The sequence below is a fragment of the Peromyscus eremicus genome, chromosome X (assembly GCF_949786415.1).
Source record: "Peromyscus eremicus chromosome X, PerEre_H2_v1, whole genome shotgun sequence".
NCBI lineage: Eukaryota > Metazoa > Chordata > Mammalia > Rodentia > Cricetidae > Peromyscus > Peromyscus eremicus.
Window position 1 is genome coordinate 66545988 of NC_081439.1, and position 23315 is coordinate 66569302.

The following is a 23315-nucleotide window of genomic DNA, read 5'->3' on the forward strand; positions in this document are numbered from 1 at the left end:
GTCAAATGTTTTATTGCAGCACTCGAAAGCAAACTAGAACAATTTTGAGCTATACGGATGGATACAAATTCATCACCTATTGTAACATTTTCCCTGATGGGACACTCAAGTTTTCATCAAGTTATTTAGAGCCTGTTTAGAGGTTCTAGGAAGGAAATGCAGCTATTCCTACACACCTCAATGAAGACTAGTCCTCCTCTCTAATGGAAGGAAGGTGGTCCTCTGCCACGGAATATGCAGCTTGAGGAAGATGGGAATGGTGGTGAGGCAGAAAGTGAACCCACCTAACCAGGCAACAAAATCAGCAAAATCAATCCTGGTGATTGATGTCACAGCGAGATCACCCTCACATCGATTTTATCAAGTTATTTGTGGAACCATCAGTTTCCACCTGTGTTTTAATTCATAAGATCTGAAATTATGTTTTTATTTTTCATTGAAGTATAAGGAAACACACATAGCAGTTGTTAAAGAAGACAATTTCTATCTAACAAGATCAATAGTAAATTATCACCTCTACCTGACTAGCAGATTAAGAACTTGGTACTGCAAGAGGCAGTGAGAAGAAAAAATAAAGTGGAGTAATAGTGGGACCTATGCAGAGCCTCCAGCTTCTCTTATCTATTTTAAAACCCATAAAACCTTTCTGGGTGTGTGTCTGGAAATGAATGAATCATTGAAATGTGTGTTGGGACAGAGAGGGGTTGAGAGCTACACATTGTTTAACCCTATATCAAGAAGGAATTGTGCCAGAAAGATAACTTCACAGCTACTTAAGGAGCCTTCATTCAGCTTTTAGCTGTCTTTGTTTGCCTAACTTCTGATAGGTAAGTAAGGTTTCTTTTTACACACCAAAATGGTATTGTGTAAGTTCACATGTTTACAAACTTAGGTTCTTATCAATAGATTATAATTCTTTGATAAGTTTCACAGAGTGGGTATTTTTTAGAAGCTCAAAATGAATCTGTTGAGACTGGTGGATTATTATCTTTTAATCTTGGCATCAACAGGAACATTTCAATCTTTTCAAATGCAATGGTCAGACGATTTGACTTTACTAGCACATGTGTTTGTGAGTAAGAGCATCTGCATGAGAGAGGTGCAACTGAAAAGCATACGCATTTGCTTTAGTTCTACTGGCTCTGAATATCAACAGGTTTCAGTGAAGTCATTGATGCCACAAAGAAAATAATAGTTCCAAATTTATATGTCCAAGAAAAGTACTTTCTACTCTAGTAAATATGTGAGAAATTAAAACCAGATTTCAGTCTAAGCTTTGGTGTTATTAGACTTCTACTATAAAATAAAAAACTCTATCAAGAGAGACACTATATTATCATTAAAGTAAAATACAAAAATAGAAGATTAAGAGCTTCTGGCTGTACCTGATTGATCTATATTATATGGGCCTTGCCTTAGTTTTCTGGTTTCAAGCACCATCACAATTACGTCCAAAAATACAGTAAATATGACTTTACTTCTGCTTTTGGCAATTAAAACTAATGTTTATTTTCACCTATATTTACTAGCAAAAGGAGTACACCATAAAACATACACTACCGCAGTGCAGGAACGAATGGAGTCCAACTCCACAAATGGTAGTAAGCAAAGACTTCATTCTAGTGAGAGGAAGAAGTACTATAAGGAGATATGAGACAATAGCAGCTCTGATTTAAGTACATGAGGGCTACTGTGGTATGACTTTAAAGTTCATTTCGAAATATGAAGGACAGAAACACTGTAGTCAGAATGTTGGCCCTCATGATATTAGGCATGTTAGGCCGAATTCAGAAATTCACAATTCACATATAATCACCATAACCTAACTTGGAGACTATTTGAAGTAGCAGTGGCTTGGATGTTGTCGATTTATATGTCAGGCACTATTCTAAGAGCTTTGCAAATATCTGTTTCCTTAATCCTTTTAACTCTGTAAAGTACATAGTTTAAAACATAAGGTTAGAAACAAAGTTAATCATCCAATAGACAAATGAGGTTATTTTAGAGTTAATTTCCTCTAAATGTACCTTAAGTTTATGGGTATATGCATATAAGACCTCATTTACTGTAGGTTAAGGAAAGAATATTTTACAGTTCTGTAAATGTACTTTAAAATAGTCATACTGTTGTTTAAAGCAACAACCAAATTGCCCTGCAAATGGCAGCGCAAAAGGCTTGGCAGGTGTGGGTGTTTACAGACGCATGTGCATCAGTAGAGTAAATCTGCTTTCCATTAAATCACGGAAGACCAGTGTAGGTGTGCATTATGAAATCCTGATTAACAACTTCCATGTGTCTCGTGTCACCACACAGAACGTAACTCAAGACACAGGAGTCACTCAGAAGTAGTTCAAATTAGTCTGATTCCCTAAGTAAATAAAATAGTAGAAGGTGATATGCCTTCTTGTTCATGTCATTCATTTGTTTAGCAAACTGTTTACATACAGAGTACAAAGCAAAAATATTTAAACAGTTGTGAACAAATGGTAAATTGGTAAAATTCAAATCAGACAAACTTTGTGAGATAAAAGTATTTTGGGATTTTGTACATCTGTGAGACCACTTACACTTGTGTATACGTGGAGGCCAGAGGTCAACCTGGGTGTTGTTCCTCATCTCTTGAGGTAGGGTCTCCCACTGACTCCCATTGGCTAGACTGACCGGTCAATGAACTCTGGTGATCCACCTATCTCTGCCCCTCTGCATTAGGGTTACAGGTACCTGAGACTATGCTCAGATTTTCATAGAGGTACTGAGGATCTGAACTTGGGTCCTCATGTTTTCCTGACAGGTAGTTTAACTACTAAATCATCTCTCCAAACCTACAAATAGCTTTTTCATGTGGGTTTGAAGGGGTTAAACTCTCCCACTTTCACAACTGAATAGGTTCCAGTTCTCTAAGAAGGACAAACAGGTGTCTTTTCCAACAAAGAGCCATTTCTCTCCAAGGCCCTTACATTCAGGGTGGAGGGAGAGAACAAACACAGAGGGTCTAAGTCAGCCCCACAGTATCTCAAGGACAAACCCAGCAGCCCACTTCTGAGTCACATCTCAGCTTGTGTAGATGTGTCCAAAAATGATAAGACTAAACCTCAGCCAATTAAAAATATACTGTTCCTGCTGCTTGTTTAACCAATCATATCTGAGATGATCTACGTGTCCCTAAAACTTCGCTTAGCTGTGCTTAAAAGGAGCCTACACATCCCTCTTGGGGTTGTTGCCATTTTGTACAGGTGAATGATCCCACATGCATGATGGTATAATAAACACTCTTTGTTCTTGCATACTATTTGAATCTGGGGTCATCCTTCAGCATTTCCTCAGACCCTACAGGTTCTGGGGATAAAACCCAGAGCCTGATATCTGCATGGAACTCACTCTACTACCTGAGCTATCTTCCCAGTCCAGAACAAGTTTTTACTCTATTTCATCATTACCAGACTAGTGTAGACCTTCTGCCTAATTTGTGGAAAGGGGGCCAGTTTAAAGAAATAAAATGGGTCAAATGTTATATTAACTATCTCAGTCTCAAGTCAGGTGTCATTTATCTATCTAGTTAATAAAATGAAAATAGTTTCTGTACTGCAGTGTTTATTGTTTTTATAATTTTTAAATCAATTAAAATATTTAATTTACTAAGCCCATACTATGTATACATTGTGTAACAGTTTCCTCAGAGATGAAGACATTCCATTTGGAGCAGAAGCTCCTTAAGTAGATAAACAACTCAAAATAGCTTCAGGAAGCCCCTGAAACTGACGAGATTTAATAGGCCTCTCCTTGCCAGAGTAAACAAATGCTGAGAGTCTCTTTCAGAGAAGCCAAGCTACAAGAAGACACTCAAATGAGAAAATCTACAAAAACAACTCTGAGACCAGAACCACTGCCTAGAAGGAAGCAGAAACCTGCTGAGATGCCTGGAAGAGGTTTATACCAGAGTAACTTAGAAAGGACCCTCTCCAACCTGTTGAGCTGCATGCAGGCTGTGCAGTGTGCTCTAAGTTCCAGCTTTGATGAACTGTCACACATGCCAGGGTTGGCCATTGTGATACAGCTGTTTTTGAGTCATTTCTGCTCCTATAACCCTGCAACCATACTCCTGTAAGTAGCCCCAATAAAACTCATTGGTTCACCAAATTGGAATTAGGTGGCGTTGGTACTTTGTTCTACTGTGAGATCCTTATCTGGAGTGAGTAGACATGTGTGTTGTGTCTACACAGGAATTTTGTCTCACAACAGTATCGACCAAAGTTCTAACTATGTAATGACATATGAGCAAAATTTAAAAATTCAATTAACAATAAACTATACAGCATCAATTTGTGATAGGAACCACAGAGCAACAAAGATGATTTAGTTTTACATAGTAAGCACAGCTACCAACAGATAAAAAAATTATTGAGTTATTAAATTATTGAATTCTGATGCTATAGCCAGTGTATATAAGAAAAAAGTCTACAATATACAAATTAATTTTTCAGTAGCCACCGAAACATTTACTTTAAGTCTCAAGACTATAAAGTCATGCAACTTTGATATAATAATATTCTCCATTCACCTTAGATAACACAGAATATATGTTCTCTTATGTCATTACATTTGAATCTTAAAGTATCCAAGGGTGGGAGCTGGAGAGATGGTTCATCCATTAAGAGCACTTAATGGATGAAGGCTGGCCTTCAAAAGGAACAGGGTTCTTCAATTCCCAACACTCACATGGCAGTTCACAACTGTCTACAACTGCAGTTCCAGCAGATCCAATGCCCTTTCCATGGATTCCATGGGCACCAGGCAAACACAGTGCAGATATACATGTAGGTAAAACAACCATACACATAATTATTTTTCTTTGTTTATATATTTTTTTTAAATCCAAGGGATGGAGATAAGTTTATATTATTTCCTTTTCCATAATATAAGTAATAGCACTAAGGTATTAGAAATTTAAAAGAAACGTTCAGCAATAACTAATTACAAATAACATGAATGACAGAGAGAACTGAATTTAGAGGCTGCCGTTGTTTTACTTGTACTTTGTTTCATTTTGATTGACAACCTTTAATTTATATTTAAAAAATAACACTTTACATGCTATTTCTATCACACTTACAAGAAACAGTTACTCCAAAGAGATGGTAAAAGTTGGCTTTGAATTTTTTAAAAATTTGCCCATTAATATTGCATTACCTTCCAGTTCAATAACACTAGAATTTCAGGTTCAAACACTGACTTTTTTAAAAATATCACCCTTATCCAATAAGGAGCCAATTATATTTTATCCTAATACAAATTACAGGAAGCATTTTAAGATTCGGAATATTATACCTATGTAACATAAGAAGAAATGGTCTTGGACAAGTTTTCATACCTTACCTATTAGGACAACCTTTTACCTGAATCAGAACTGAAGTGGGTTATTTCTAAAAATAGAAGTTCAAACTGTATTACCTAGTTAGCCAATGAAGTTCTAATAAACTCTTAAGAGTTACAACGAATCCCTCACACCATATATTTAAATATTAGCAAGAAGTTATTCATATTAATTCTTTCCCTGTCAAAACCTGAGGAGTAATGTAGGCAAAAAATACAAAGCATTCCATTGCTTTATTAACGACAATGCTCACTGATCTGTGAATAACCTGGAAAAAGAATGAAGATTATTGAGTTACTTTACCAATCTATCTATCCATCACTACAGAACAGGTTTCAAAATGATGGATTATCTCACCACCCTGCTGTTTATCCCACACAACATTCTCTCCTCAAGGGGAAACACACAAACAATCATAAAAACATAACCATGCTTCCCTTCATAACTTCTATGACAATACAAACTAGTAACTAGAAAGAAAACTGTCCTTAAAATAATATACAACTGATTCTGAAAATTAGGTATATTGCTGTGTTTATTTTATCTACCAGAATTCTAGAGTCAGTACTAATTCTTGAAACTTTCCAGACAGTTTTTTAAATTATCTATTTCACATCGCTCTTATAATTTAATAAGAATAATTCTCAACTGAGTGCATCTCAGTAGTATTTATCATTTGCACATGGTGCAGACTGGCTATCATAGAGATTTTAATGGTACTCGGAGAGTCTGTTAACTTATTTTGGAGAACAAATGCACTTACACAAATTATTTAGACAAAATTAGGCATGTAATTTCAAAGTATCCCAAATTTCTGAAATCTAAGTGAATGATGAAAGACTAGATTTGAAGTTATTGTTCAGGAATTTGGCAAATCCCACTCTTCTATCCAGGCTGTCACTATTTTTATTTTAAACTGAGATTTGCTTTTTTAAATGGTGGCTTTAAGTTTGTGGTATATATCTGAAAGTCAAATACAAAAGGCTAATAGAAGTATAATCATATATTTTCTTTTAGATTTATAGGCTGAACAGATAAAGGAGAAAATACACCATAATGTTCAATGTGATATTGATAATGGGTTACAGAAGCCAGGAGTTGTAGTGCATGATTACAATCCCAGCCCTTGAGAGACTCAGGCAGAAGTAGCACTAAGAGTTTGAGGTCAGCTTTGGCTACAGAGTGAGTTCAAGACAAGTCTAGGCTACATAGCAAAAGCCCATGTCATAAAACCCAAAAAAGGAATGGATTTGATTCTTTCCCTTCTTGCTTTTTTTTTTCTTTTTTTTTTTTTGTGGTGCTGGTAATAGAACCCAAAATCATGTATAAGAACTACTGTGGAGCTACAACCAGAACCTTCAAATTCTTATAATAATAAATAATGTTTTTGCTCTTGTTTTCTAAAATTTTTGCAAACGAAATTATGGTTCTTACATAATAAAGACAATATTAGGTTTTAAATGGTACAAACATAGGGCAATGATTAAATTATGGTGTGTACATTCATATACTAGGTTATTTCATCACTTAAAAATTTAAAGCCTGTACACACACACACACACACACACATACACACACACACACACACACACACACACACACATTTACAGATGGTTGTCTTTATAAGCACAGAATAGGTGAAAAAATATACATTCAACTTAATAGTTTATAATAGAAGTGGCAAATTCAAGGATGGAGAATGGGGCTTCTATTTCTTTACAAAATTATGTAAGTGTGTTTCTTTGTACCTTCACGATTTCACCCTAAATATGAAGACCTTATATTGTTGAAGAATTCATGTTTTAATAGGTATTTAGAATCTCCTACATGTAAAAAAAGAACTTTGCTAAATGTCCTACTTGAATTGTGCTACTGATTAAAATGCTAAGGTATGTTAGATTGCTCTATTCCTTAAAGAAACTTTACATTGTTGCAGATTATAGAATCAAAACAGTACAAAAAGATTTTAAGAATGGACAGAAACTTTTAGTCTCACTCTTTGAATATTTAACTAGTGTAGGGGCTCCTTAGGCAGAGTGATCACTTTGTTGTACTATTGTGCTACTCACAAAATTTAATACGCCCTAAACTGGATAGATTTGCCTAAGTGCAACATTCAAATGCCAAGATTTTTTCAAATGGATTTTGTCTACTACAAGTTAGTGGGGAAAGGTAGTGGCATTTAGTGGGAAGAGCTCAAGGATACTATTAAAACTTCTGCAATACAAGGGACAGTCCTCCAAACAGAAAGGAATCATACTGACATCAATATCTTTAAGTGTGAAACTGAAAAACTGTTCTATAAGATATGTTAAAACTATGTAGCTGACTTGAATACACCACAGTAAATTGCAAGCAGGTTCAGACAAAAAATGGCACTTATCTCAGAGCAGTCTAATATTTTGGTTTCTTTTCTTAAAATGGATAGTTAGCAACCATTTGAATACTTACAACTTCATCAAGATGCAGCCAGTCTACATTAAGTGCATGGCAGATCTTAAGTTCCTGCAAATCAATGACTTTCACATCTACATTGTACATTTTAGAACCTGATTAAGGGTACTTAGTCTCTAATTGGCTCATGAGTATGTTTTTTCAATTATATATTTCTTGTATTGATATAAAGGTCTATGCTATATTATTTTTCACTACATATAGAATGCTCTAAAAAACAATTATTGAATTAAATGGACAGATAAGAAGCCAAATCTATAGCAGATGTTTCTTCACATTTTTGGCTCATTTTTATTTAGCTTAATCTAATCTTTTTTGTTAATTATGATGGAAATCAGACAGCAGTTCCACTGACGGCAGTGTTTCCAGGGTCAGCAATAACAGCAACACCTGGGAACTGGATAAAAATGCAAACTATCATGACCAATTCCAGTTCCACAAATCTGAAATCCTGGAGATGAGGTCAGTAATTTGTGTGTTAATTTCTGAATACCTGAGGAACACTACTGTAATATTTTATTCACATACAGTTTCCATGGTTATATATAAAATTAGCCTAGCTTTCACTTGTTAATATTTAGTGAATGGTTGATATATACTAGGCATAATGTGGACTGAGGCATGCCTGTACCATTTTCTAGTATAGTTTTTGAAGGAGACCATACAGCCTACAAAACCCAAACTACTAACACTTAACGTTTTGTGGAAAAATCTTTACTAATTTATATAGCTAAATCTGACTTTCTAACTCTGCTTCATATTCACTCTGTGTCATTCTATAAAAGCAGCAAGCAGCAGTGACCATTAATAATCATAATAACAATGGTAACAGCAGATAACATTCCTATAATACATGAGTATACAGCATTGTAAGACCTTTCTAGAAATTAACCATTGTAATACAACCTATAAGATAGATGCCATTATTATCCTCACAAAGAAGAGAAATAGCAAGATACTAGTTATCTGCTCAAATATGCATACTAAGTAAATAGCAAGGCCATCATTTGATTTCATGAGTCTGTCACCCTTCTTCACTATAGATACTTCTTGCCCACATGACTAGGGCATAAGTAGCCATTTGTATCCAGTTGGAAGAAGTACATTAAAATTACTGTTTCAGTAGCAACATATTCCAAGTTTACTGTGTCCTGACACACATCATATATCTTATAGATCCCCGAAGCATTCTTATAATTCACTCCTTGGGACTTCGGGCTTTTATGATCTCTTAACAAATATTAAATAATGAAAATTCATAGCAATGACTCAATTCTTTTAAATCATAGCTGTCTGTGAAAATCTGAAGAAACTATGGCTCTTTTATATAAAAACGCACATGTATAATATTTCATATATACAAATTCCAATGATTAATGTACTGTAGATTAAGAAGCTTTGTCATATCTCTTTTTTTCAGAAAAAGTTATTTTAACTATTGTATACTTCATGAGCCACAAAGAATGCATATTAGGAAATCTGTATTCTAGCCTCAGTACCATTTTACTTTAATTCTCCTCATTTGTAAAATCAGACAACCAGTCAAAACAATTTCTATGTACATTCCCCAAGGTCTATTATTCCCAAAATTATAGTTTGATTTCTGTATGAAAAGAGATTAAGGGGATTTCTTTAAAGGGGAAAAAAACCTAAAGCTTATTTGTCATTGGCAAAAACAATGAGGTAGATATCAAAAACCCTTTCTAACTTCTTATGCAATTGAAAAAAAATGTACATGTTTAGTTTCTCAAAAGTTTAATATCTAGTCATTTAAGACTTCCCCCTGATTTTCGGATAGATTTATCCAAATTAACAAATGCCTCTTATGATTCCAAAAATCTCCTGGTAGAAAAAAAAAGTCCTGATAATTAAAGAATGAACTAAATAGATTCTTTTGGCCTGAAAGGTATTTTCTACTATGATTTGTCCAAAAGGAACCATAAAACATTAAGCAAAATATATTGATCTACTGATTTTCTAATGTTGAACTCTAGACTGAAGAAGGCTTTCAAAAACAAAATGACATAGCAATACCAACTATCTCAGTCTATAATAAAAACCCAAACCAATGGTTACCACCAAATCAAAGCAGCATCTGCATGCCCCATTTGTAGCAGAGATCTGAGATCACTAACTGAATTTATTCAGTGAAAGATTCTCTTTCCTTTCCATCCTGTTACTCCAATAACTTTGAATAATGTTGTTAAAGATGCATATATCCATTCACATATTTTGTACATTTGGGTCTCGCTCATGCTCTCTTTTAAAAATTATTAATTTAGAGATAAAGCTTGAGGTCTACAATTTCCCGCAATAATGGGACTTTCCTTGCATATTATATTGCAATTATCTGATTTTTCACATATAACATGCAGGGAAACACTGAGTCTAAACACTCAGTAAAAAAAAAGTTTGATGGTGGTAATTTAGTTGAATGTGCATGGTTACATACACGCACACACACACACATATGTGTTTATACACATATGCTAAAATTGAAACACTCCCATTGTTCATCTTTAGTTTTCCACATTGGAAGGATAAAATGAGATCAAATAAAGGCCACTAAAGCACAAAAGACTAAATTACTGAGTAAAGTAAACTTTAAATACTCTCTTATTTCCATTTCCCTCTCAAACAAAACTCTCTGGCAGTCCTACACTACTTATAAAATATGCAAACTCTATTTGCTGATGCTGGTGAGAGGGCTCAACAGGTAAAGTCACTTGCTGCCAAGCAAGATGCACACGAATTTGACTGATCCCTGGAACTGGAAGGAAGGAAACAATACTTGCAAATTGTTCTTTGTCATCTACCTACATGCTGTGGGACTAGTATGGTACACACCTACATATATACGCACATGCGCGTAATGAAAGAATGAATATATTAAATAAACTAAAATTTGTTTGCTCCCAATGTGCTGCTCCATTTCTCACATTATAAAAACATAACACTATATAAAATTAATTCTAAACTAGAAAGTAGTTCTAAAATGTATTATGTCACCAACTACACAGATGGCAGTAATAAATTCCTAAATTTAGGGACAGAAAAAGAACTTCTGTTTGGAAAATAAGCTATGTTTAAAAAATCGATATACTGCACACATATTCTGTCCAATGTTCCAGAAAAAAAAATATTAACCAACTGAAACATGGTAAAGAAAATTTTAAGACTTGCTAGACTAGAAAAATATATAGGTTTCAATGACTTTCCATCCAATATGGTCCCAATTATATGCTCTGACATATTAATGTATACTAGGTAGCAAAATAAATAAGCTTCATTTTCTTTGCTAAAAAATCTACCTATTTAAAATGATAAAAGCCTCAAAAGGCATTTATTCATGGAAGTTATCTCTAGCACTTAAAATGTTATACTGCTTACACAGAATTCATTTAGGATGCAAGGATATGACTTACAAATGTCTTTGAATCCTTCACATAAATATGCATGCACACCATTTATAACAGTAGCCTTGATGAGAACACGCTGTAACTGGCTGTGAGAAATGCTTAAGAGGCTTATATTAAAACAGAATACAGAATGGTGGTTAGAAATCACAGAACAGGTGACACCTTATTCTGATAACCTGGTGATAAAAAGCATAGGCTATGATGTATAGATAGTGGTAGTGTTAGTAGTTTAGGGTATAAACAGATCAATATTTACATGAAATTATAGTACATTATGCAGTAAATCCATTAAAAACTTAAAAAATAGTATCCCTAAGCCAAGTAAATACATTTTTACTATAATTCAGTGCTATGCATTTAAAATACACCAAGAACTCAGAGTTGTGTTAAATACCAAAGAACTAGTTAAAAGTTTAATATAATATTTCAAATATTACAGGGAAAGGTTTGTTTGTTGTTTCTAGTATTCATACACTTCATTGTACCATTCCTTGAGAGAATAGTTCAAATGGAGATCAAGTACAATTTTTATAACAACATCAAATTTGAACCATAGGCATGACACTGATGCAAGTTCAGTAAAAGAATAAATAGAAAGTTTTGATAGCATTTTAGCCTTAAAAATGTCAATGAAATGATTCCTAATGACCATCACAGATCTGTGCCTAGTGCAAGTGTCATCAGAGAGGCCTCCTCCAGGAGCTGATGTGAGCAGATGCAGACACCCACAGCCAAACATTAGGTGGAGCTTGGGAAACTTCACGGAAGAGGGGGAGGAAGGATTGTAGGAGCCAGAGGGTCAAGGACACATGGAGAACAAGGCCCACAGAATTAACTAAGATGGGTTCATAGAGACTGAAGCAGCAATCAGGTCTGTGCTAGTTCCTCTGCACACATGCTAGGGTTGTTTAACTTCAGGTTTTTGTGGGACTCCTAATAGTGGGAGTGGGGTTGTCTCTGATTCTTTTGCCTGCACTTGGGACCCTTTCCCTCCTCCTGGGTTGCCTTGATATGAGGAGATATGCCTAGTCTTACTGTATCTTGTTATGCCATGTTTGGTTGATATCCCTGGGAGGACTGCTCTTTTCTGAAGGGAAACAGAGGAGCAGTGGATCTGGGGGAGAGGGGAGGTGGAGGGAAAGGAGGCTGCTGTAGGGATGTATTGTATGAGAGAAGAATAAACAAAAAGGAAAAAATCAAAAACAACAAACAAACAAAAAGACTAACTACCAACTTAGGAGGAAATGCTCTTCTTTGTCTAGGATATAATACATAAACGTCTCATTCTGAAGTATTTTCATATTTTGGAATATATGCAATATACAAAAGGTGACAAGGTAGCTTAGTGATGAGACCCAAATTTAAACAATAACTTATTTGTGTTTAATATATACCTAATAAACAAATAGATCCATATCTAACACCATCACCGTGCACAAAACTTAAGTCCAAGTGGATCAAGGACTTCAACATAAATCCAGCTACTCTGAACCTGCTAGAAGAGAAAGTAGAAAGTAGTCTTGAATGCATTGGCATAGGAGATCACTTCCTAAATATAACACCAGTAGCACAGACACTGAGAGAAACAATCAATCAATGGGACCTCCTTGTTCCACATCTAGGATCCTCCTATGAGTGAGTACATACCATGTTGGGAATCAATCTCCCCCAAGTTCCAGCTATACCACTCTTAGGCATATACCCAAGGAATGCTCAATCATACCACAAGAGCACTTGTTCAGCTATGTTCATATCAGCATTGTTTGTAATAGCCAGAACATGGAAACAACCAAGATGCCCTTCAACTGAAGAATGGATAAACAAAATGTGGTACATATACACAATGGAATACTACTCAGCAGAGAAAAACAATGACATCATGAGGTTTGCAGGCAAATGGATGGATCTAGAAAAAAATCATCCTGAGTGAGGTAACCCAGACTCAGAAAGACAAACATGGTATGTACTCACTCATAGGAGGACACTAGATGTGGAACAAGGATGACTAGACTGCTACTCACATCACCAGGGAGGCTACCTGGAAAACAGGACCCCAAGAAAGACATGGGGATCACCCAATGATGGAGAAATGGAAGAGATCTACATGAACAGCCTGGACATGAGTGGGGGTAATGAAGGGCAAGGCTCGAGGGAAAGAGAGCTTGGGGGAGCAGGAGATCCCAGCTGGATCAACAACAGAGAGGGAGAACAAGGAATAGGAGACCATGGTAAATGAAGACCACATGAGAATAGGAAGAAGCAAAGTGCTAGAGAGGCCCACAGAAATCCACAATGATACTCCCACAATAGACTGCTGGCAATGGTCGAGAGACAGCCCAAACTGACCTACTCTGGTGATGGGATGGCCAAACACCCTAATTGTCGTGCTAGAAACCCCATCCAATGACTGAGGGAACTGGATGCATAGATCCATGGCTAGGCCCCAGGTGGAGCTCCGGGAGTCCAATTAGCGAGAAAGAGGAGGGTTTATATGAGCCAGAATTGTTGAGACCAAGGTTGGATAGAGCACAGAGACAAATAGCCAAACAAATGGAAACACATGAACTATGAACCAATGGCTGAGGGGTCCCCATCTGGATCAGGCCCTCTGAATGGGTGAGACAGTTGATTGGCTTGATCTGTTTGGGAGGCATCCAGGCAGTGGGACCAGGTCCTGTGCTCATTGCATGAGTTGGTTGTTTGAAACCTGGGGCCTATGCAGGGTCGCTTGGCTCGGCCTGGGAGGAGGGGACTGGAACTGCCTGGACTGAGTCTACCAGGTTGATCTCAGTCCTCGGGGAAGGCTTTGCCCTGGAGGAGGTGGAAATGGGGGGTGGGCTGGGGGGAAGGTGAGGGGGGCGGGAGGGGGGAGAACAAGGGAATCTGTGGCAGATATGTAGAACTGAATTGTATTGGAAAATAAAAATAAAAAAAAGGATGAGGGTTAAGTTTAAACATGTTTGCTGTATGGGTGTTTAGACAATGAAGTAGCAGGTAACATGTGGAATTCTCCACTTGTGGATCATGTCAGCACTCACAAATTTCAGACTTGGGCATATTAAGGATTTCAATTTTTCAGAAAAAGACTACTGCTTTTTATGATTAGTTTTAGATAAGGTCTCACTATATAGTCCAAGCTGGCCTCATACTCATGGTGATCCAGGATTGGAATTGTGTAACATGATGCTAGGTTGCTTCCTTTCATCTGTATAAAGTATTAATAAATATATCAGTGTGCTGCAGATCACTTCACAAGGAACTTTTACTTCCATCCCTGTTCTTTACCCAGTTTGGTAGGAATGAGTATGGCAATAGAAAAATATTACACTGTAGTTTCTGAAAAATGTAAACAAAAACTCCACAAGAAACAGCAGTTATACATCGAAAGAGTGACTAAGAAAAGTATAAAACTTCCTACTTAATTTCTTTTTTAATCATTTTTATTTATTTTTGATATAATTTAATAATATTTCTCCCTTCCCTTTCCTCCCTCCAAACCCTCCCATATACCCTTCCCCACTCTCCATCAAATTCATGGCCTCATATTTCACTAACTGCTATTGCATGCATGTATGTACATGTATATACATACATATGTATATATACATACACACACATACATATATACCTACTGGGTGGTATATGCCAGTAGGATATGATGCAGAGTCAGATGCAGGAGGAGCACAGGTCCCTACTTAATTTCAATTAATAGGACGAGCTATGATTCTAAGAATCCAATACTCCTCCATCATCTCTACTTTGTCTCCTATTTAGGAGGAAGAAAGAGACCTGTAATATTCAGAAATTAGTCACTTCCATTCTTATAATCAAATATTTAGGAAATATAAATGTGAGAATACATGCTTCCACTGATACTTGGTGATGCACACTATAACAGAACCATCTGTTCACACCAAAAAAAAAAATCTACTTTACATGAAACAATTCTTCCTGCACTCCTGATACTGAAGGAAAGCAACCACCAATGATAAATACCTCATCCCCTGAAACACCCGGGAGAACACTACAAAACTAGGGTTGAAATTACAGCTTTGAGCAATAAACACTTCAACAAAAAATTATGTGTTCAAAAGCTTTATGCCAGTTTCACCATGGTAGAGCTATACTGGGTTCCATAACCAAGTGAAGGTCCTGGAAAAGAACTAGTAACTCCTCAAATTTGTAGTACCTTGTTGACAAAAGCAAATAACTGCAGAAATATAAAGTACCTCAAGTTCTGAGAGACCAGATCAATGGGAAAGCAGTGCAAGAGGAAATAAAACACTAATTTGAATCAGCAGGATCAACACATGACACTAATTGACCATATGAAAGTATATATTAAACAGAATGAGAATGTAAAATTCTAGGCTCTGAGAGAGCCTGCACACATGTGGAGGCTATATATACATTCAAACATACACAGATACTCATAACATGAAAAAAAAACCCAACAAATATTTTATAAGAAAGAGAGTGCAGTAATGTAGGACATCAAAAACACTATCTTAAAAAAAAACACTTCAAAGAAAAGAGATACAACTTACAAAGAAACTACAAATTAGGCTGATTTCATACTTTTCATGAGCAAAAATGAGATATAAATAACAGAATAAACATTAAAAATAGTGAAAAGAACTGTCAACCTAGATTCATTTACATCATTGAATTCCACTCAACCAAAAGGTAAAAGAAAGCCAACAGCTATAGTTATTTTCAGATACAAAAGGTCTCGGAGGGCAAGTTGTAAAGGAGAGGAAAGGAGAAGACTGCAGCAGGCAGGACTCATCCCAGCTCAGCAAAAGGACTAAACACAAGCATGACTATGCTAATAGAGACTCAAACACAGACTCCAAAGATGAGGCAAGTAAGTAAGTGCTCAAAACTTGGAATAGGTGTTCAACTACCAGGCAAAGCAGAGTTTTGAAGAAAAAAAAAATAAGGATAACGAAAATCAGCAGATAATTAAAACATTAAAGTTATTAGGAAATGTTGTCAAATTTCTATGTTTTTATTTAATGTCACAATAAACATAAAGTAAGCTTTGATAAAATTACAGGGAAAAATTGACAAATCCAGTATCTAATAGAGATTTTTCAAAACACATCTCTAATATTGGTAGACCAATAAGAATGAAATTCAATAAAAATAAAGTTTGAAAATTACAACTTAAGTTTGATTTACTGAACTCTGAAAACAATCCTCAGAGAATTCTGTACCTTACAAATATATAAATGTTTTTGAATAGATAGAGAAATTATAAAACCTGATGATTATCCTGTGACAAAGCTTAAAGCATCAGTGTCCCCAAAATATTTCTACCTTCATAACACAATTGAATACTGTGAGCAAAACTGTCCAAGTTAGTTGTTCTGAAATACCTCATAATAACTTAATTTAATGAAGGGATCTTAGTAGAAATAAAAACTTAAAATTTCTAATAAAATACATAAAAACTAGTAAGAAATAAAACAACTCATATGTATTTTCATAATTTAAAAGTTTTTACTAGCTAAAAAGATAAACTGAGTTTGGTGGGACATGCCTATATAATCTGAGTACTTCAGAAGCTGAAGCAGGAGAATGGTGAGTTTGAGGCCAACCTGAGCTACATAATGAGATGTTTTTCACACAAAGAGACTAATATAGTTGACTTTTCAAAACATAAAATGTGTAAACAATACTATATTTTATCATTTACTATGATCAAATAATACCAAATGTACACTGTGGACTTTTAAAAAACTATGGCATTATGTAAAACTAATATTAATCCAACTTTACACACTCTGACACAGAAACAGTATATGGTACCATTCACAGTGGAGAGAAAAGTAAGCAACACAAAGATAAATGTGGTCCATACTGTGTTACTGCAATCATTTCATAGCTAGCTCATGTTAGTCAGCAAACTCAAGTGTTACACTTAAGATTCTGAGTGGCATCAAACATCACAAAAGCAGTTTGTTTCTCCAAGAAAGAGTGCATAAAAAAGTATCTTTCCTTACATAATTTTTGTCACAAGCAATACTCACAAAATATGTGTTAGTCAATAATGTTATTGGTATGGTTTCAAGTCAACCACAGGCTACCAGGATTTAGACTTTGGAGGTTAATAGATCTGATTTCAAGGAAGGGTCAGTTCCACTGACTATTCCATCAAATAAGTTTTCAAGTTTCAGCCTAATAACCGGGAAAGGCAAGGAAGAATACAAGAGAGCTCAAATAAGTCTCCTACAAGCAAACCACAGAGGCAGTAAAGAATTAATAAAGAAAGCTTTAACAGAGACAATTCAAACACCCAACTTAAGTCTTAGAAATCTACTACAGCTATAAAACTTACCCAAGGTTACAATGGTAGTAAACAAAGACACCCCATTTAAACAGAAGCAGTCTATCTACAAAGTTCATATTCTTAACTACCAGTCAAAAAGCTACACAGAAATGAAAAGCTTCCTGAATCCAACTATACTAATCTTAACAATCTTCTTGTAGAACACCAACACAGACAAAACACATAAAATTTTAACTATGATCAATAATCAGAATACACTTAAGAATCCTATAAATCATTAAGAAAGGGGCAACAACCCAAAAGATAAATGGGCAAAAGATAAAAAAGTAGTCCTCAGAATAGAGATCATGAATAGCCAATAAATGAGAGGCTCAACCTCACAGGAAATCAGGGCAATGAGCAAAGACTAACGAAATTGTTTAAATGCTGGGAAATACATAAAGCAAATAGAAATTCCTATATACTGTTCCTAGGGTGTAACTAATAAAATTATCAAAAGAAATAACAATATTACAATAGTAAAATGTAAAACACACATGCTATGGCTAAAAAAAGAATCCACTCTTGTCTGGAGATGACTCCCTGGTTAAGAGCCCTGGCTACTCTTGCAGAGGACCCATGCTTGCTTCTCAGCTACCACGTGTCAGCACACAACCATCTGTAACTTCAGTTCTAGTAGCTCTTACACTCTCTTATGGCCTCCATGGACACCAGGCACACATGTGATGCACATATATTCATGCAGAAAAAGCACTCATACAAAAGCATTTATAAAAACTTCATTCTTAGGTATGCCTCCTAAAGGAAATATTCTGTGTGTTGTGTGAGTGAGTGTATGTGTGTGCCTGTGCATCCATCATTATCCTGCTTATTACATTTCACCTTATTCCCTTGGAACAGCGTATAGTGATTTGAATGGTAACATCCCTCCATAGTTGTTGGGGTTGTTTGGGGGAGGTTTAGCATGTGTGGCCTTGCTGGGGCAGTATATTACTACAAGTGGGCTTTGAGTGTTTAGTCTCATCACACATCACGTTCACTCTACTTCCTGCTTGCAAATGAAGGTGTGAAGTGAGCTTCCTGCTCCTGCCACCATACGTGTTGCTCTGGCTCCCCACCATGATGGGACTGCTATCCCTCTGGAAATGTACACCAAATAAACCTTTCCTTCCATAAGTTAGCTTAGTCATGCTGTTTCATCACAGCAATAGAAAAATTAAGACAGGGCTTCTCAGTAAACCTGGAGCTAGGTTTGTGGCAGCAAGCCACAGAGATCCTCTAGTCTCAGACTCCTTCCACAGAACCCTGGAGTTACGGGCACACAGGTGACTACTTCTGGCTTTTTTTGTGGGTTCCGAGGATATGAACTCAGATCCTCATGCTTGCATAGCAAGCACGCTTTATCTACTGGCCCATCTTTCTAGCTGCTCCAAAAGAAAGTCTTAAACACATATATCATAAGATATGCTGTGCTGGCTAGTCTTACATCAACTTGACACACAAACGACAGAGTTTATCTGAAAGGAAGGAGCCTCAATTGAGAAAATGCTGCCATAAGATCCAACTGTAAACCTTTTCTTTTTCTTTTTTTTTTTTTTTTTTGGTTTTTCGAGACAGGGTTTCTCTGTGTAGCTTTTTGCGCCTTTCCTGGAACTCACTTGGTAGTCCAGGCTGGCCTCGAACTCACAGAGATCCGCCTGGCTCTGCCTCCAGAGTGCTGGGATTAAAGGCGTGTGCCACCACCACCCAGTGTAAACTTTTTCTTAATTAGTGATCAATGGGGGAGGGCCAGTCCATTATGGGTAGTACCATCTCTGGGCTGGTAATCCTGGGTTCTATAAGAAAGCAGGCTGAGTAAGCCAATGGAAGCAAGCCAGTAAGCAGCACCCCTCCACGGCCTGAGGCAGCTCCTGCCTCCAGGTTCCTGCCCTGTTTGGGTTCCTGCCCTGACTTCCTTTGATGAAGAATAGTGATATGGAAGTGTAAGTCAAATAAACCCTTTCCTCCCCAAGTTGCTTTGGTCATGGTGTTTCATCATAGCAACAGAAACCCTAACTAAGACACATACACAAGGATATTAATAGAAAATATCAACAAAAAAATGGAAAAAAGCAGCTTATGGTACATTTACAATAGACTTATCTAACAATGAAAATTATATAAAATATAATTGAATATATAAATAAGTATAAATACAAATCTAAAAGATAAAAATGCATATATACAATATCATTGTTGAAAGATAATGTTGGGTGACAATAGGGATTTATAACACTTTATCAGGTCCAAAAACAGGCCAAACTGAATATATCATTTAGATGGAACCAACAAACATTAAATTGCCTATAAAAAACAGAATGAACTATGTTTGTATATACTAATTCTTCATTGAATTGATTTTAAGATAGGAGCTTCCAGAAAGAAGCCTGGCTTCAACATGCTATGTAGCCAAGAGTAGCCTTGAACTCCTAACCCTCCTGCTTTCACATCTCACATGCTAGGAACACAGGGATGCACCACCAAGCTCACCTTTGTTTAATTTTCATGTTAGCCATACAACTCTTTTGGAAGACATAAATTGTAACTTACCTGCAAAAACACTGTGGGAGTTCACCTTGGCCATATAAAGGAAACAGAAATGGAGTGTTGCCATACCGTCCAAGACAGTGAAGAAAGTTTTTGGTAGCTTTGAGGCCATCTACAGTACAGCTTGTTGGCTCTGAGGTCATTGCAATTGAATGCAGGACAAAATATTGTAGGTTGGGGGTTAATTTTTGCATTTTTAAATATTCAGAAAATGGAGTTTCCTCATATGCTATGAAAAGAAAGATGAAAATTTATCAATTAAAATCAAATTTAATTTCTACTTAAAAATATCCCACATTAATAGTCAAGTCTGTTAAAGACTTCAAACAGGACACCAGTGGTCCTTATTACTACAGTTTGGACATATACTATGGGTCTTAAGAACAAAATATGGAAACAACCTCATTATCCTAAATAAATTGATGGCATAGTTTTTATGTTTTAAATGACAAATCTTTACTATTTTATTGATGTGAAAACCCAGGAAGACATTAAATAATTCAATGAATTATGGTGACGGCAATAACCTCAATTCATCAGCATTTCAACTATATAATAATGTTAACACAAATCTGAAAATATTAAGCAAAATAAAATGTAATGAACTGATAAAATACATTAATGAAAATGTCACTTTTGTTACATTTTGCATTTTCCTTTTGTTAAATATATATTTTGCATTCAAACCTAGAATAAAAAACTTTTACTAAAAAGTAATGAAACTAATTTCTCTGTGGCTGCTGGAACCCAACATGCTGATAATCACACTTCAAATAATAAGGAACACCTACAAAACTAGTCCTTTCATTACCTAAGAGAAAACAGGTAAATGTACTACTTGTGGGAGGAAACAATCCTGTGACAACAGATATCAGTTTAGGTAAATAATCCAAGACAATAAAAATGATAGAAGTTAACTGATTGAGAGGCTCTCAGTTTAGGCACTGGAAAGAACAACCTGGTATTTCTTCACCAAGAAAGAGGTTTTCAGAATTCCATCAAAACAAATCATGATGCAATTCTCATTGTAATTTTATAAATGAATTATGAACACAATAATTTAATTTTGCACAATTTTCCAACCCAATGTACTTGAAAAGCAGCAGACATTAAAACAATGAAATCAATTTTCAACAGACTAAAATAACTGTCCATAAGATTACAATAGTAGGTTTAAAGCTAACATTGGAAACCACAGCTTCTCTAAATCTAGAGGTTTCTAGAATACATCACATAGCATTTATGTTAAAAAAAAATGAAGAGCTCAATATTTCAAGTAAAAGCAGTCCTGAAAAGTGACATCTACACAAATTTATTATTATTATTAATGACAAAGTAAAAACGAAATAACAAAAAGAATGGCATATATCAACAATCAATTAATATGCTATATCTCATGAGCCACATCCTACATTCAGTTCCTAGTGCCATATACACATAGATTAAATAATCAGTTATCCAGGGTATTTAATTTAAAAAAGAATAAAAATGAGGGCCTGGCAAGACATTCTGGCAATGTTGAAAATCTCTGCATATAGCCACTTGACGCATATGGGTACCAAGCACTTGAAATATGGCTAGCATAACTGAGAGAATGAAGTATTTAATTTGAATGAATTTAAATAGTACCAATGCGCTATGGCTAACTTACTGGATACAGTAGAAGTTAGAATGCATTTTAGAATAATTAGTTGTTTACCAAATTGAGGAACCATATTAAAATTAAAATAACAAATAATTAACAAAACAAATTAATGGAAAGCAATACCTTTGTATGCATCAGGATGTTCTTCATATTCCATACAAAATGTTAGAAATTTCATAAGCATTCGTTTTTCTACCATAGTAAGTCGTTTGCTATTGAAGACATCTGCTCTAGAACAGGGAACCTAAAAATATTTGCAAGTGAAGACGATTTTAAAATGCTTCCTAATGACACAGTATTCCAGATTATACTTTGTATTCCTTTCCTCATTATAAGGTTATCATTTCCATTCCATCCTGGCTGCTTCATGTCACCTTTCATCAGTTCTAATAGCATCTCTGTTAACTACAGACCTAATTAACTTGAGAGCTCTGTTACTTAATTCTGCCAAGTTGTTCTTCATGCCATTAAAAGGCCAATGACATGTCACCCCTAATAAGGAACAAATGACAATTCAAATATAGTATTGCTGCCTGAAACTAGCATTTCCTCAACATTAAAATCAACCTGGGGAATAAATGTTCAAAAATAAAACAGGAAATTTACTGAAGCAAATTTTGTATTTACATTTATAAACAACCATGCAAAGTTGAAACTTACTGCCTTACTAGGAAAAGAGTAATTGTCCTTTCTTATCCTTCTAAATGAGTAATAGTAACTTGACTCACACAGTTAAGCGATACAGTACCTGTTCCACAATTCCATCTCGAAATGCAAGAATCCTTGTAATATTTTTAAACTCTGCATATCGACTAACGTTTGATTTGATTAGAAGATCAATTAGTAATCCCCGAGAATAGAGAAGCTGTAAGCAGAAAGTGTTTGAGAAGATATAATCAAAGACAAAATAATGGAAAATGGCAACTAACACACACACACAAACTTGTTAGAATTTAAGTTATATATGCATAAGACAATTCATTAAATGTTCACAGTTCATTACTATAATTTAAACCAAAAAATCTATAATATAAAATGTTTCTTCATAACTTGTTCTTGCAGTAAAACCTGAACTCCTAAATAGTTCTTCTACTCTTGTCTAGATGATATATGAACATTCATGAATTTCATTACAGAAATGTTAATGCATTTAATTATGAAATCTCTTCTCAGGTCTGCTAAGAATGTTATACTGCACATAGTATATCAACATATCCACTGTATTTCCTTCTTAAATATCTTTGTCACCTCAGGATCCAAAGATCTAAGGCTGATATAAGATTTTGAACCAGAAATAGAGCCAGTTGGTTTTAAGAAGAGATCAGTACAGTGGACCACCCCATGCCACCAATATAGACAAACCAACCAAAAACAAACAAAATCACCTCACATGGATTTGTGATACATTTCCATAACAGAGTCAATTTCTTAGCCCCTCATACTCTAAGTTTATATGACATATAATCTTTTCAAGAGGTGAACAATTTTACTATTGATATCTGTGTGAAGGACTGGCTTAATCTTTCAGTGTACCTTTTAATTAAT

General features: G+C 35.4%; 1 protein-coding gene across 1 annotated transcript in view; it reads right to left on the reverse strand.

Moving 5' to 3' along the window:
• Chm (CHM Rab escort protein) overlaps positions 1-23315 on the reverse strand; it is a 167155-nt gene that overhangs the window by 59587 nt on the left and 84253 nt on the right. The window contains exons 6-8 of the mRNA XM_059250822.1: positions 22519-22635; positions 21894-22014; positions 20129-20354 (exon numbers count right to left, since the gene is read on the reverse strand). Coding sequence (XP_059106805.1) covers positions 20129-20354; positions 21894-22014; positions 22519-22635 — 464 coding nt within the window. The remainder of the gene's footprint in view (positions 1-20128; positions 20355-21893; positions 22015-22518; positions 22636-23315) is intronic.